The sequence below is a fragment of the Lynx canadensis genome, chromosome B4 (assembly GCF_007474595.2).
Source record: "Lynx canadensis isolate LIC74 chromosome B4, mLynCan4.pri.v2, whole genome shotgun sequence".
Taxonomy (NCBI): domain Eukaryota; kingdom Metazoa; phylum Chordata; class Mammalia; order Carnivora; family Felidae; genus Lynx; species Lynx canadensis.
This window is the reverse complement of record NC_044309.1, coordinates 47,702,464-47,719,611: the sequence shown is the minus strand read 5'-3', so window position 1 is coordinate 47,719,611 and position 17,148 is coordinate 47,702,464. Positions and strand designations below refer to the sequence as shown.

General features: G+C 34.1%; 1 protein-coding gene across 1 annotated transcript in view; it reads right to left on the bottom strand.

Annotated features, from left to right (window-relative positions):
- LOC115518342 (activating transcription factor 7 interacting protein) overlaps positions 1–17,148 on the bottom strand; it is a 106,528-nt gene that overhangs the window by 52,332 nt on the left and 37,048 nt on the right. Inside the window, 5 exon segments of the mRNA XM_030321793.1 lie at positions 6,690–6,827; positions 8,150–8,295; positions 9,791–9,874; positions 15,395–16,719; positions 16,721–16,933. Coding sequence (XP_030177653.1) covers positions 6,690–6,827; positions 8,150–8,295; positions 9,791–9,874; positions 15,395–16,719; positions 16,721–16,933 — 1,906 coding nt within the window.

Sequence of the window (17,148 nt, the reverse complement as noted above, 5' to 3'; positions counted from 1 at the left end):
AGAGAGAGAGAGAGAGAGAGAGATGGAGAGAGAAAGGACCCAAATAAATAAAATCACAAATGAAAGAGGAGAGATCACAACCAACAACCCAGAAATACAATTATAAGATAATTTTATGAAAAATTACATGCCAACAAACTGGGCAATCTGGAAGAAATAGATAAAACTCACAAACCACCAAAACTAAAACCTGAAGAAATAGAAAATTTGAACAGACCTATAACCAGCAAAGAAATTGAATCAGTAATCAAATTGGCTATTCTTCTCAAACTGTTCCAAAAATAGAAATGGAAGGAAATTTTCAAACTCATTCTACAAAGCCAGCATTACCTTGATTCCAAAACCAGACAAAGATCCCACTGAAAAACTATAGGCAATATTCCTCATGAATATGGATGCAAAAATTCTCAATAAGATACTAACAAATTGAATCCAACAGTACATTAAAAGAATTATTCACCACAACCAAGTGGGATTTATTCCTGGACTACAAAAGGGTGGTCCAATATTTGCAAATCAATCAATGTGAGATACCACATTAAGAAAGGATAAGAACCATATGATCCTGTCAATAGATGCAGAAAAAGCAATTGATAAAGTACAGCATCCATTCTTAATAAAAACCCTCAACAAAGCAGAGATAGAGGGGACATAGCCTCAACATCATAAAGGCCATATACAAAAGACCCACAGCTAATAGCATCCTTGATGGGGAAAAGCTGACAGCTTTTAGGGATAAGGAATACCACAGGGGTGTTGACTGTCACCACTGTTATTTAATATAGTACTGGAAATCCTAGCCTTAGCAATCAGACAACAAAAAGAAATAAAGGACATCTAAACTGACAAGGAAGAAGTCCAACTTCCACTATTTATAGATGACCTGATACTCTATGTAGAAAACCCAAAAGATTCCACCAAAAAATTGCTAGAACTGATACACGAATTCAGCAAAGTCACAGGATATAAAATCACTGTACAGAAATCTGTTGCATTTCCATACACCAATAATGAAGCAGCAGAAAGAGAAATCCAGGAGTCGATCCCATTTACAACTGCACCAAAAACAATAAGATACCTAGGAATAAACCTAACTAAAGAGGTAAAACATCTGTACTCTGAAAACCGTAGAACACTTATGAAAGAAATTGAAAGGGACACAAAGAAATGAGAAAACATTCCATGCTCATGGATTAGAAGAACAAACATTGTTAAAATGTCTATACTACCCAAAGCAATCTACACATTTAATGCAATCCCTATCAAAGTACCACCAGCATTTTTCAAAGAACTAGAACAAATAATCCTAAAATTTGCTTGGAACCAAAAAAGACCTTGAAGAGCTAAAGAAACCTTGAAAAAGACAAGCAAAACTGAAGGTATCACAATTCCAAACTTCAAGCTATATTGCAAAGCTGTAGTCATCAATACAGGATGGTACTGGCACAAAAACAGACACAAAGATCAATGGAATAAAACAGAAAACCCAGAAATGGACCCACAACTATATATGGCCAACTAATATTTGACAAAGCAGGAAAGAATATCCAATGGAAAAATGTCTCTTCACCAAATGGTGTTGGGGGTGCCTGGGTGGCTCAGTTGGTTAAATGTCTGACTCTTACTCTCAGCTCAGGTCATGATGTCACAGTTTGTGAGACTGAGCCCTGCAATGGGCTCTACGCTGGCAGTGCAGAACCTGTTTGGGATTCTGTCTCTCCCTCTCTCTGCCCCTTCCTGTTCACTTTCTGTCTCTCAAAATAAGTAAATAAACTTAAAAAAAATGGTGTTGGGAAAACTGGACCACTTTCTTATACCATAAAATAAAAATTCAAAATGGATGAAAGACCAGAGTTTGAGAAAGGAAACCATCAAAATCCTAGAGGAGAAAGAACACAGAAAGAAAATCATCAAAATCCTAGACGAGAAAGAACACAGGAAGCAACCTCTTTGACCTGGGCCAGAATAATTTCTTACTAGACATGTCTCAGGACACAAGGGAAACAAAAACAAACATGAGCTATTGGAACTTCATCAAGAAAAATCCTTTTGCACAGTGAAGGGAACAATCCACAAAACTGAAGGGCAGCCTATGAAATAGGAGAAGATATTTGCAAATGACACATCTGATAAAGGATTAGTATCCAAAAATCTATAAAGAACTTATCAAACTCCGTACCCAAAAAACAAATAATCCTAGTAAGAAATGGGCAGAAGGCATTAATAGACATTTTTCCAAAGAAGACATCCAGATGGCCAACAGACACATGAAAAGATGCTCAATATCACTCATCATCAGGGAAATACAAATCAAAACCAGGATGAGATACCACCTCACACTTGTCAGAATGGCTAAAATTAGCAACACACAAAACAAGAGATGTTGACAAGGGTGTAGAGAAAGGGGAAAACCTCTTACACTGTTGGTGGGAATGCAAACTGGGGCAGCTACTCCGAAAAGAGTATGGAGGTTCCTCAGAGTTAAAAATAGAAATACCTATGACCCAGCAATTGCACTAGTAGGTATTTACCCAAAGGATACAAATGTACTGATTTGAAGAGGCACATGCACCCCAATGTTTATAGCAGCATTATCAACAATAGCCAAATTATAGAAAAAGCCCAAACCTCCATCAACTGATGAATGGATAAGGAAGATGTGGTGTGTATATACAATGGAATATTACTCAGCCATCAAAATGACTGAAATCTTGCCATTTGCTATGACACGGACAGAGCTAGAGTGTATTATACTAAGTGAAATAAGTCAGTCAGAGAAAGACAAATACCATATGATTTCACTCGTGTGGAACTGAAGATATAAAATGATGAACACACAGGGAAAGGGGAAAAAAAAAGAGAGGCAAACCATAAGAGACTCTTAACTATAGAGAACAAACTAAGGATTGCTGGAGGGGAGGTGAGTAGGGCAGGGGATGGGCTAAATGGCCTATGGGTATTATGGAGGGCACTTATGTTGAACAATGGGTGTTATATGTAAGTGATGAATCACTAAACTTTACTCAAGAAACCAGTATTATACTATATGTTAATTAACTGGAATTTAAATAAAAATTTGAAAATAAGTAAATAAATAAGGGGCGCCTGGGTGGCTCAATCAGTTAAACATCTGACTTCTGATCTCAACTCAGGTCTTGATCTCTGGGTCATGATTTCATGCCCCGGGTTGTGCATAAAGCCCACTTAAAAAAAAAGAAAATTATATATATATAATTAAATATATATATAAAAAATTATATATGTGTATATATACATTATATATATGTGTATATATACATACACACAAACATAAATATATATATAAAATAAACTTACTACTAAAAAAAAACATATAAAAATTGTGCAGCAGAAAGTATGATAATTGAAATAAAAAATTCAGCAGCAAGGGTTAAGAGCAATAGTAGGCTATTAGTAGTTAAGTTTTCAGGGAGTCAAATGTTACACATGGATTTTCAACTGCACCAAGGGAGGCGCCAGCACTCCAACCTCTGTGTTGTTCAAGGGTCAAGCGTTTATATACTACACACTCATTATGTATATGTATATGTATATGTATATGTATATGTACATGTATATGTGTGTGTGTGTGTGTATTTTAGCTTTTTCCTTAAGTGATTATTCTAGAGATTACACTTAACATCTTGAATACTTATTTTCAGTGTATACAAACACTTTCAATAGCATACAAATATAATTAAATATTACTTAGCCTAAAAGAATGCAGTACTGAAATACATGTTACATTGTGTATGAACTTCAAAAACATTTTGAATGAGGCCAAACACAAAAAGTTACATACTGTATGATTCTGTTCATATGAAATATGCAGAATAGCGATAATCAATTAGACAAATCAATAAGACAGAAATCACATTAGTGGTTGCCAAGGAGTAGGGGGAAGGAAAACGGGGAGTGACTGTTTAATGGACACAAAAGTTTTCTTCTGAGTTGATGAAAATGTTTCTAACTAGATAGAGATGACAGTCACACAACAATGTGAATATACTAATACCACTGAATTGTAGACCAAAACAGTTATTTTATTATCTGAATTTTATTTCCATAAAAAACTAAATATCAGAACAACACAGAAACAGGTACTAAATTAAGCTCAGTAAAATTTAAGTAAATGGCATGGCTAAGGACAGATCATTATAGGTGAGTGAGTGGGAGAAACAATATGAAGTTGAAAGCCTAAAATAAAAATACTATGAACACTGATAAACTGTAGGACAATGAAACAACTGGTAGGTATTAGGAAAAGTGGATCAAAAACTAAGAGATCCAAATATTAAAATCAAAATATGAATAGTAGCACTCAACTGAGGAACCTGGACTATATGGAGGTGAATGAGACAAACAGTATTTTAGAAAGATGAGTACAGCAGTTGGGAATTCCAGCAAGGACTTAATAAGTAGAACCAGAGTAATCATGTAAAAGGTTGTTGCTATAATCAGGGAATTATAAAAAGAAAACACATTTACAGTATTATACATATATTTATTGAAAAAAAATCCACATAGAAGTGGATGTGCACCTTGTGGAAAGTGAGAAGAAACAAGATAGGCTTTAAAAAAAATTTTTTTTTAATGTTTACTTATTTATTTATTTAGAGAGAGAGTATGAGCAGGGGAGGGGCAGACAGAGAGATACTAAAAGAGAGAATCTAAAGCAAGCTCTGGTGCCACCAGGACAGAGCCAGATGCGGGGCTCAAACCCACGAACTGTGAGAACATGACCTGAGCTGAAGCCAAGATTCGTACACTCAACTGACTGGGACACCCAGGCACCCCAGAGATAGATATTAATAAGAAATTAAAAAGTTATAATTTGATAACCCACTGTATATGTGAAATGACTGAGAGATCTATTTCTAAGAACTCAAAAACTATCAATGAGAAGGAAAATGTTAAGATATTCTTGGAAAATTTTTCTAAGAATTCAAGAATTACAAATAAAAGGAACAATGGGAAGTGGATTTATTTGTGGAAGAAAGCTTGGTTTGGTGTTGAAAAACTTCAGATTCTGCTGCTACCAAGAAACACCAAGTGCAAAGGTATATTAAATATTAAGAGATCTGGAGTTGCATATTACATGAGAATATGGGAGTCAAAATCTCATGTTCTAAAAACACAAAATGAGAAACAATGAAATCACTTTTTAAAATCTTCAAACATTTTAAAGTTCTAATTGAAAATTCTCAACAGTATTAGTAAATAAAGTTTAGTCATTAAACAACACTACTACTATTAGAAAGACCTGCTAAAGGAAGAAAGAGGACTAGTATTGTTCTAAATTACAAATTACTATAAAGATCTTATTTAAAAAAGTCTAACTTCAAAAAAAATTAACAATATAAACCAAGAAAAGAACTTTTAGGCTGAGAAATATAATACATAAATTCTAGTCACTTTTGGATGCAATTTATAACTAGAAAACAGTCACTTTTCATGGACCACTTTGCCGTCATTTGTTTGCTTGTTTTTAATGTTTATTTCTTTGTTTTTGAGAGAGAGAAAAGAGAGCACACACATAGGGAAGGGGCAGAGAGAGGAAGAGAATCTCAAGCAGGTTCTGTGTCCCCAGCATGGGGACCAAGCCCATGAACCTAGAGATCATGACCTGAGCCGAAATCATGAGTCAGACACTTACATGACTGAGCCCCCCAGGCGCCCACCTCATTTGTACAATAAACCTCTGTAAGTGGTTTGCAAACTCATCATCTATAGACTATGCTCCAATTTCAGAAAAACCTAATAGAAACCATACATTTACCTACGACAGAATGAATGTACTGATAAAAATTTCCAATTTCTTAGTTTTGGAATAAAATGAATTACTACAGCATGTTATCATGTGTTCATTTCAGTCAATTAGAAGCTCTGGCACTGCATGTTAATATATAGTTATATTTAATAAAAAATGAAATAGCAATTATTAACAAATATAAATTAACTAACATCGTTATAACATATGATCTGTGGCAGGAAGTGGATTTATATAAACAGAATCACTTACAATAAATATTATTTGGTACTTATGCCATGCTAGATACTACCAGCCTTTCTTCAGTGACTAAAAAATATTTAAAACCACTAAGATAGGTTTTGAAGCTCTATTATGGGTTGAACTGTGTATATGTGCCTCAGAAGTTCATACATTGAAGTCTGAACTCCCAAGTATCTCATAATGTGACTCAATTTGGAAATATGGTCTTTAAAAAGGTTATTAGTTAAGATAAGGTCATACTGGGGTAGGGTGGGCCCCAATCCAAAACAACTGGTTTCTTTGTAAAAAGGGGAAATTTGGGCACACACAGGTAAACTGCAATGTGAAGACAAAGCCAGTGATCAGGATGAAGCTTCTACAAAGCAAGGATGCCAAAGACTGTCAGTAAACCATCAGAAGCTAGAGGAGACACATGGAAGAGATTCTCTCTTACAGACCTCAAATAGAACCAATTCTTCCAACACCTTGATCATAGACTTTTAACCTCCAGAACTATGAGACAATACATTTGTGCTTAAGCCCACCAGTTTATGGTACTTTTTATGGCAGCCTAGGAAACTAATGGAGACTACTTTTACTTCTAATATTTGGAAAATGTGCCCTCAAAATAAGTTATAAAAGAATGACACGAGTATACAATTCAAGTCAGTATACAAACCTGTAGTTCAGTAATAACTGTTTTATGTCTCTTGTTGCATTCAATCTTTTCCACTCGTGTTTTTCAATTCTCCAAAGTCTTATCAAATACAGCACACTGTAGCGCACACAATTTTTCTTCTAGCAACCACTGTACAACCTAAAGAGATACACATTTCTTTGTTACAGCAAAGAAGGCATTTTCAGCAAGCAGCAAACTGTACATATTCTTATGTACTAATAAGACGGTACTGATGGTATTGATTAGTTTAATGAAAAACATGCTGGGCATTCATGACCACAATGTCATCTGCTGAAAGCCTGCACTTCTACAGATGAATATCTGCTATGATAGAATTATACTAAAAATAGAAAATTTCGAGAGGGGTGAAATTTTATAAATAAGTTTAAACTGAAGTTTTAATATTTATTTCTTGTATCTTCTACTGTGATTCAAAGGAAATCAATTTAAAGGAAAGACCAGTTTTTAAAATTTCTAATCTGTTGCAGATGATAATTTTGAGACAGTAAGAACGTCCCTGCACTATGAAATTTCTATAAAATATTTCTGAATGCCTACTCACAATTTACATATTTATCTTATTTGGATCCATAACAAATAGATAATATATAGTGCATGTCCACGGCCCATACTTGAGTAATACTGTTGCAGAGGAGTAAACTCTCAGTACACAGAAGTTTCAAATAGAAGTTTCAAAATTCTTTCACATGCCTATCTTCATATTTGTAACAACGCTATAAAAAAGACTAAGTAAGCATTATTAGTTCCATATGACAAATTTAAAAGTTGGAAGGAAAAAAAGCTACTTTTACTGCCTCACTATTCTTTTTTCAATGTGTATATTATACTATATCTTAATGGAAGGACATTAGTCTAAAACCTGGATTAGTTATAATTTCATCATTAAATTTACAAGACCTTAAAAAATTAATTTCAGCTGAGTTTCATATTCTTCTTTAAAAGGCAGTTTTCATACATATCTGTTAACACATTTTGAAAAATATATCGAATGCTATGTATTTTCAGTATTTCTAACTCTAGCTTCATAGATTTGGCTGACGTTTCATAAGTCCACATTTTAAATACTCCCTTTCCCTAGTCATTCTAAAGCTCTGTCCCTATCATTTTTAATACTAAGCCTAAAGTACATAACAAAGACTTACAATACAGGAACTTACAACCATGAAACCAGCTTGTAACAAAGATTAAAATGTTAACATATAAGACTCTAATATTTCCACTAGAATAAAGTTCAATATAGAAGAAAAAATAAAATCTTAAAAAAGAATCAGAAAGTTTTTTAAATTATTGAGAATAATAAGCTCAACTATTTTTGTCAAGTTCTCTCTATGAAAAACCCAAATACACCAATAAAATACAGAATAATGTCAAAAACCTAATAGAATAAAAATAGTCATGTTTTTTATTTAATATGGTTTTTGATTTATAATCTGTAACACCTTTTGTAGCTTCTGGTTAATATCTCCCTTGGCTGTAATCTTCACTTGAAATTCTGCCTCATATTCTTCTTCCATGTATCGACGACGTTTGGACTGTACATTGTCCATGTCCTCTGACTTAGAACGCTTTCTTCTGGAAAATTCACCTGAGAACAAAAAGCATAATGATTAATCAGGTTTTTATTATAGACCTTAATGCCTCTTCTCCACTCTCAGCAAAGTATTATTCCTACCTATCACAACAATACCATTCTCAATCAGTTATTTTATGAATTGTTTTTGAGATTAGAAAAGTGTGGTAAGGGCACCTCGTGGCTAAGTTGGTTAAGCATCTGACTCTTGATTTTGGCTCAGGTCATGATCTCACTGTTCTTGAGATCTGTCCCTCTCTGCCCTTCTCCAGCTTGCGCACATTCTCTCTCTCTTTCTCAAAATAAATACACTTAAAAAAAAAGTGAGTAGGTAGCTTCTTTGCTCTGAGCTTCAAATGATTTTCAATATACTAAACAAGAACTTCTTAAAGGCCGAGCAATGTACAATATAAACATAAATATTCTTTCCTTGAGAATCACCTAAAATATGAATATGATATGATATGAGAAATCAGCTCATATTCATTCCCTTTCCTAAACTTTATAGTGCACATGAATCCTTTGACAAAATATATTACTCATTCTCATGTCACAGATTTCTAACAACTGTGCATAGCTTTAATTATTTAATTCTTCCTTTTCAGTATATTTTTTTCTCAGTAAATTTAGAAAAAAATTCTTAATCATTAGCTTTAGAAAAATAACATAAGAATAGTTATTCTTAATATATTCTAATGAATGTCAAATAAATAAAAATAAAATTAATGTCATTATAAAAGTCAATTTGGTAAAGATATTCAAAGATCTTCATTTAAAAATTTTATATTTCATATATTGGTAACATTCATGAGATCATAAGCAAATTTTATTACCTGGTTTCTTTTTCAGTATATAAAAAGTAAAAATACTAAAATCTCCACTTATTAAATGGAAATGTCCTTATGTAACCATAACTGTCCCTCTTCACTTTTCTCTATATCCACATAACTATGTGCCTACTCTTAAAATCCAATTCTCTTCTATAACTTCTCTTGTAATCATAACTTATATGTCATACATGGAAACCAGAATGACAGGGAAAGATATAGAACCTAGGTATCCTGACTTCTAACCCCATGATAATCTTATAAACCTAATGACACCCCATTCCATCAATTCCCCATCCCATGAAGCTTAAGTACCTTAAGGAGACTAAGATACATAATTTCATTTGTTTATATTACTCCTGAGAAAATTATTAGTCCCATGCTCTAAATATAAATCTTACTCAATTTATCTCAAGACATTCAGATAGTACTTTACTAAATATTAAGCTTAAATCTTTCTTATGGTACAATGAAAAGTATAAATAAAACACTGAAGTATATGAAATAATACTTTCAAAAATCCTTGGGTTAGCTCTCAAGAAAATGATTGAACTGTGTTTCACTTAAACTAAAAACATTTTTAAGTCATCTCATGGAAATTAAAGTATATTTCAGAGCCTTAAAAGAAGAAACATTGAATTACTATTTTTTTTAAACAGGTCAAGTTTTTTGTACATGCTTACTTTTCTCAGAAGGTCTTTCATCTTCATTTATTACTTGCTCTTCTTCCTCAGGTTTGCTGTCCTTTTCGTTAGTTTCTACTTCTGCTATAACAAAAATAAAAAGGAATCTTACTTACATTGGCATTCATAGCGCTCATTGTAATTTACACTTTGGTATTAACTATCCTGTCAATAAACTCAGTCTTGGGGTGCCTGGGTGGCTCAGTCGGTTGAACGTCTGACTTTGGCTTGGGTCATGATCTCATAGTTTATGGGTTCGAGCCCTGCATCAGGCTCTGTGCTGACCACTTGCTTAGAGCCTGGAGCCTGCTTCGGATTCTGTGTCTCCTTCTCTCTCTGCCCCTCCCCCACTCATGCTTTGTCTCACTGTTTCTCAAAAATAAATAAATGTAAAAAAAAAATTGTTTTTAATAAAATAAAATCGGTCTCAAAATGTGACATTTTAGGAATAAAAGAGAGCACAGAATGACCAAGTCCACTTTTAAAAGCTCTTAATGTGGAAGAAAATTCACACTATAGATTTTAAAACAAAGAATTGACTTAGTAATTTACTGTCAACGGCAGATTAATAAAATGCGAAAACTATTATAAAGCATTTAGACTCCATTACATTCAATTATTAAAACTAAAGTACTGTAGTAGTTGTGACAATTACAAAAAAAATTACAAAGTACTGGCAAATTCAAAACACCTAAAATTTTAATGAGACAAATTAAATCATTAAGTTATTTAATGGATATGAGACAGTTTTATAAATGGAAATGGAAAAACTACCCTAAAGATAAAGAAAGCTTAATTTAATTGATGCCAGTGCCAACAACTGAGTTAAGTGCATGACATACATTACTTCATATCCTTAGTATAATCCTATACATTATTTCTGCCATCATATAGATGAGAAAAGTCCAATGTACAAAAAGGTAAATTTTCATAACGCATATAATAAAATATAACTAAAGAATGCTACCCAAAAAATACTGCTAAAAATGTCTATACAATTGCATTATTAACACAAATAAAATCCCAGAGGTACCAGAAGGGTCTTTAGTAATCAATCTATATCTCCTCAATTAACATAAACATCAAATGGGGGAGAAGAACAATTCACTAACATGTTTGGGTTTCTATTTTCCTCCTTACATCACTGCAACTGGCTCCCCAGTGGTTTCAATAATGCATGGTGTTTCCTCATATTCTGCAACCCAAATTAAATAAGTAATCACAAGAAATATAGCATTATATAAAGATTTTGATATGGCATTTCTTCTCCAAACAGCAAAGTTTAAATCCCAACAACCTGATGGTAGAAGTCAAGGCTAAATGACTGAAAAGACCTTTTAGGTGAAACAGGATCATTGATGAACCTATTAATAAGGACCCTCAAGAATATTTTTTTCACGCTAAGGTAAAACAATAAAGCTGTAACCATGACTATAGTCAAAACAAAACAGTTAACAGAGCACATAAGATTATTAAGACTATTTTTTTAAGTAAGCTCCATGCCCAACATGGGGCTTGAACTCATGACCCTGAGGTCAAAAATCACATGCTCTACCCACTGAGCAGCCAGGTGCCCCTACTAAACCAATTATAAACTTTAAAATAAATTAAAAAAAAATAAAAAGCATTAGAAAATTAACTCTCCATTTACTATGCTCATTGGAAATATCTTAAGATCTTATCCTTCAACTCCAGTTTCAATGAAATGAAAATTTGTTTTTGCTCCCTTATAGATCACAAACTCATTACAAAGCATTATTTTCCTATATATAGTTTTCCAAATCCTCCTGATTTTAATACTGAGGGTGGTGATTCTTGAATTTCTTAGTACCCAGTTTCCAGAGACACAGAGTAGCTGGACTGCTTGAGATGAAAGTTTATAGAGTCTTTATTTTCCAAATTATGATACCACTCAAAAAACAAATTTCACTTTTATCAATAATGCCACATTTTGCTGATATGCTTTGTGAAGTTGAGAATCTTATGTTATTGGCTATTTGTATTTCCTTTTCTATAAATTGCCTGTTCATCAATGTCACTTCACTATAACAATTAGGAAGGGATGCTGGAAGATGAAAATCAAAATGCAACTAAAGAGTAATTAGGAAAAGGAAAATATAGTGTGCAGCCTATTACTGTACCTTGAAGAACGGCTCTTGAAAGAGAGGAAAAAGATGGAACAGGAGCTAGAGAAAAAAGAGTCTATAACGTAAGAGTGAATGGGAAGACAAACTATTATGTGTACCTCCTCTACTGCTGCCATGAACTTTTCCAGAGAGAAATTTTTATTTTCCTAGCCTTCTTAATAAACGATTAGATTTTAGTCATCTGGGTAAACATCAGTTATCATACAGTAATATGCCAACAATATGACAGTGTCTTCATGCCTACTCAGTATATCTGCAATACTTTTTAGGTCTTTCTTTTACTATTGTAAAATTAAAATGGTTTTCTATTTGTTTTCTGGTATCTTTCATTATTTTTTGTTGCTGCTCATAGCCATCATAACTGCTATATTTAAGACAAATTTGCTAAAGTGCCTGAAATGACAGAGGTTTATATTTCCTGTTAGTACAAGCAAATCAACGTTAGTAGCTAGAGGGAAGAGCCAGAGTTCAGTACTTCAATTTATAACTCTGGTTCTGAAAACATTAAAATTAGTCCAAGAATTGAAAAAGTGAAAGATAATACCTCAGAACGGTACAAAGCAACAAAAATGACCATGTGCGGTACAGGCCCTCTCATTTGCAGGGGCTTATGTTCAAGACCCCCTGTGAGGGTCATGAAACATGGATAGAAACTGAACCCTATACATGTTTTCCTACACAGACACACCTATGATAAAATTTAATTTATAAATCAGGTACAGGAGATTAACAACAGTAAACTACTAAATAATTAGAACTAGCATACACTATTATATATAACATATAATATTAGTATATAACACTATAATTATATATTGTATATAAGTATATATATATGTATATATATATATATATATATAATGGTCTCTCTCAAAATATCCTATTGTTGTGTACACAGTTCTTGTGATGATGTGAAATGATAAAATACCCATGTGATGAGAGGAAGTGAGGTGAAATATATATATATGTAATTTTATATATATAATATATAGTATGCTATATATTATATATAATAGTAATAAATTATATAAATATGGTCTCTCTTGAAATATCTTATTGTTCTGCACACAGTTCTTGTGATGATGTGAAATGATAAAATACCTATGTGATGAGATGAAGTGAGGTGAATGACATAGGCATTACCATCTAGATTTGGACTACCCCTGACCCAGAAAGTCAATACTAAAGACAGTAAGTCAGAAGAAGAATCATCTGCTGCCAGACCATGGTTGACTGTGGGTAACTAAAACTGCAAAAACTGAAACCATGCAAAATGAAACCATTGATAAAAGGGGACTACTGTAACTACGTACAGATTCCACTACCATGTAAAGAGAACAGAGCACAGTTTTAAGACCATGAAGAAAAGTATACTTCAAACGTAACTATACACAAAAATTTCCTTGGGGGATTGGTGAAGGGAAGACAGGAAATAAAAGTTTACTTATCAGCTAAGAAAATTAAATCTATCACCTACAACGTACTCTGCATAGTAGCACAAAATCAGATAAAGTCTAAAAGTAATAACCACAAGGATGGCTTAATAGTCATGTCCTGGCATTTAACAGCATTGAGTGGGAAGGGAGGGTTCCCAATATCAGTCGGGACATAAAGGTAAAATGTATAAACTCATGAATATAATATAGCAATTTGCTATGACTTTCTTATATAGTCTACCAAAAGGTGGTTTAGAGGACTTGCCCTAATACCACTCTCTCTATAAACAGTTCTTACTGAATGATGAGTTTAAGGTCACCCTAACATGGTTACTTATCTTTCCAAAATGTAACCTCATCATATCATTCTCCTCTGCTTGAAATCATTCGATGGCTCCGCAGTACTGTTAGAATGTGTTAGCATTGTAACCAAGGTCTTCCATAATACACTTCTCTTATATTACCAATTATTCATTCACTCCACAAATATTCACTGAGCACTGACATGAGCATTATTTTGACCTGATGACGGTGGCTCAGAGCAAGAGGGACAGTAGTGGATGATAACAGACTGGATTCTACATCTATTCTGAAGGTAGAGGCAACAGGATTTCCTGATGGACTGATGGGATATGGAATACAGAGAAAAACAAGAATGGCTCCAAGATTTTTGGCCTGAGCAAGTAGGATGGACATGCAATTAAGGGGATTATCTTCACTAAAACCCTATATTATGCAGACAATGAAAGGAAAGTGCTTTCCTGAATACATTTATGTTTTTATAAAGTTACCCTTCTATAAACTCCCAGAATACCAATTTAACATTACTAACTGTATTCACAGCCTTTATTAATGTCCTGTGATTGAATTCTTGTCTGCATCCTAAAGGCAAGTACTAAATTTTATCTTTAAATCCCCAGAACCAAGAAGAGCTTGGCCTGTCTCTCTAGACAGCTTTAATAAATGAATAAATACTCTTTGGAAATGAAGTCATCTTTTAATAACAAAAAAAATCTCTACCTCCAAAAATTGGTATGATCTATTGGGGAAAAAACATCCCCTGAGTCTCCTAGGCCTCTTTTCTTCTTTTGAACAAACTAGAAACCAAATGCTGTGTTTAATGCTACAAGGTCACTCCTCTCACAGAGTTCTAAGGCAAAGAGAAGGACATAAAGGTATTCATGCCACTCTGAAAAGAACTGAGAAGTTTCAACGGAAGTGATATTTGAGTTTTGACCATGAAAGCAAAATAGGATTTTTCTCATTCTTTCCTTTTCTCTAGGAATAATAAAAGAGATGGAAAGATAGGCTTTGAACAATTATGAAGCTTATATACTTTCATATAAAGGGTTTGGAATTAACCTAAAAGTAACAGGGACCCCAATGAAAGAGAAGAACAAAATACAAAACTTAAGTTACAGGAGAGATCATTCAGAAGATGCAGAGGAAGAGAGTAAGTTGGTAGAATCAAGAGGGCTCAGAAAGCAAACAGATGAAGACTTATCAAATAGATTATCAGGCTCAAGGTTTCTGGATTTTAGCAATGGTGGTGTTGTTTTTCAGACAAAGAATACTAAAAATGGGAAAATTGTAAAAGGTGATTTGTTATACTCGAAGCAAACAAATTAATCCACTCTAAGTTACTTGGTTGCTAAGTGATAGGAAAACCAATTGTTAGGACTTTGATCAATTATGTACTGACTTAAAACTGTTATCTCACAGTATTATATTGGTCCATCTCATCTCTTTATTCCTAGACAATAGGCCCCTTAAGGGCAAGAGCCATATTTTCCCATTATTTTACCTCCCTTCTTGTCACTTCACATAATATTGCTCTCAGAGTAGATACTTTGTAAATCTAAATTCTGTTAAGAATCTATGAAGTTAAGAGATCATTCCAGTCACCATCGTTCTCAACTTTCTCAGCAACTAAAAAAAATTTTTAACTTTGTAAAACTGCTTTATTAAGCAGTTTATCAAACCTAATCAAAATCTTTATAAAACTTAAGTAATATGCTAACCTGGAGAGCATGTTTCATTTTGTGGTACAACTTCAGACTCCTCTTTTTCACCAGAAATATCCTCCTCATCAGAAAGGACCAAAAAGGCTTCTTTTGGCAAACTCTCACTACTTTCTTGTTTGGATGGTGAACCAAAAGAACCTTCCATCTTCTCTTCCAAATCTGGATTTGTCTCATCAATTGGAAGAAGAGAAGTTTTAGAAAAGCAAGTAAGTTCATCCTCGGCAGGTGCAAGCTTTTCCAAAATAGGAATAATTTCATCTGTCTCCATAGAATCTGTGTTTTCCAAGATAATCTCATTTTTCTCATCTTTTGTAACATTTTCACTAATGGTTTCTGAAAGGACTGCAGAATTTTCATTTTCATTCTTTTCACTTTGGTCAATTTCCATACTGCTAGATATAGCCTCCTCTCCAAGAGCAGGTTCTGTGACAGTATCTTCCTTTACCTTCTTTTCATTTTCAGGAGGTAGATTTGAACAAATAACTGTATCATCTGTTTCTAGAGTTTCTTCATCGCCATCAACATTACTATCAGCCTTATTTTTCTCGTCAAATGAGAAAATTTGGTCTAACTTTTCATCATCACTATTTTTCTCAAGAAAATCACCACCTTTATTGCTACTAGGCTCTGTAATGTCAGTTTCAGGAACAGATTCACAAACTGGTACAGAACTTGGTTCAAACGTAGGATCAAAGGCTGATTCAGAAGTCAGTTCATCAGAAGTGGGTTCGTCAGAGGGCAGATCACCAGAAGCTGGATCACCAGAGGCTGGATCACCAGAAGCCGGATCACTAGAGGCTGGATCATCAGAGGCCAGGGCTTCGGAGGACAGATCACCAGAGGCTGAATCATCAGAAGCCGGATCACTAGACACTGGCTCAGCAGAGACTGATTCACCAGGGACTGATTCACCAGAGACCAAGTCACCAGAGAATGGTTCACTGGAGACTGTTTCACCAGAGACTATTCCACCAGAGGTGGGATCGCCAGAGGTGAGATCACCAGAGGTGGGATCACCAGAAGTGGGATCGCCACAGGCAGGATCACCAGAGGTTAGTACTTCAGAGGCCAGATCTTCAGGGGCTGAATCTCCAGCAGCTGGATCTCCCATAGCCAGATCACCAGAGGCTGGCTCATCAGAAGATGGTTCAGCAGTCAGTTTACAGACTAGTTCAGGAGCTATATTATTAGGAGACAAAGGTTCATGCTTTAAGTCATCATCCTGCTTATTTTTTACATTAACATTTAAGGTACAGGAGGTTTCTTTCCATTCTGATTTACTTTTTTCAGGGTCAAAACAAAGCTCTTCAATGCCATTCACCTTCCTTGTCAATAATATAATCCATATTTTCCAAAGGTGAAGTTGGGTCCAAATCTCCATTTTCATGGTTGCCATTTAATAGCTTGACATCAGCTTTCAACAGTTCCTCTTTGACCTTGTACACTGCTTCAAGCTGCTGACGATCACTCACTCTCATTGTTTTTCGAGCCTTGAAGACTTTTTTCTGAGGTTCTTCTATACTATCCATTTTGAATCTTTAAAAAGAGAAAGAAAGAAAGTTTAATAATGAAAACAGAAGCCACCTAATCATAAGACAAATTGCAAATTGATCTTATGAGCAAGCAGCCTTTCATGTAATTTTGAAATAATGGTATACAAAGCATAATAATCCCTGCTGTGTTAATTTTCGTATTAATTGGGTTTATGTAATATAAAATTGATGACAGGTACAGTCCATAGAAGATCAATT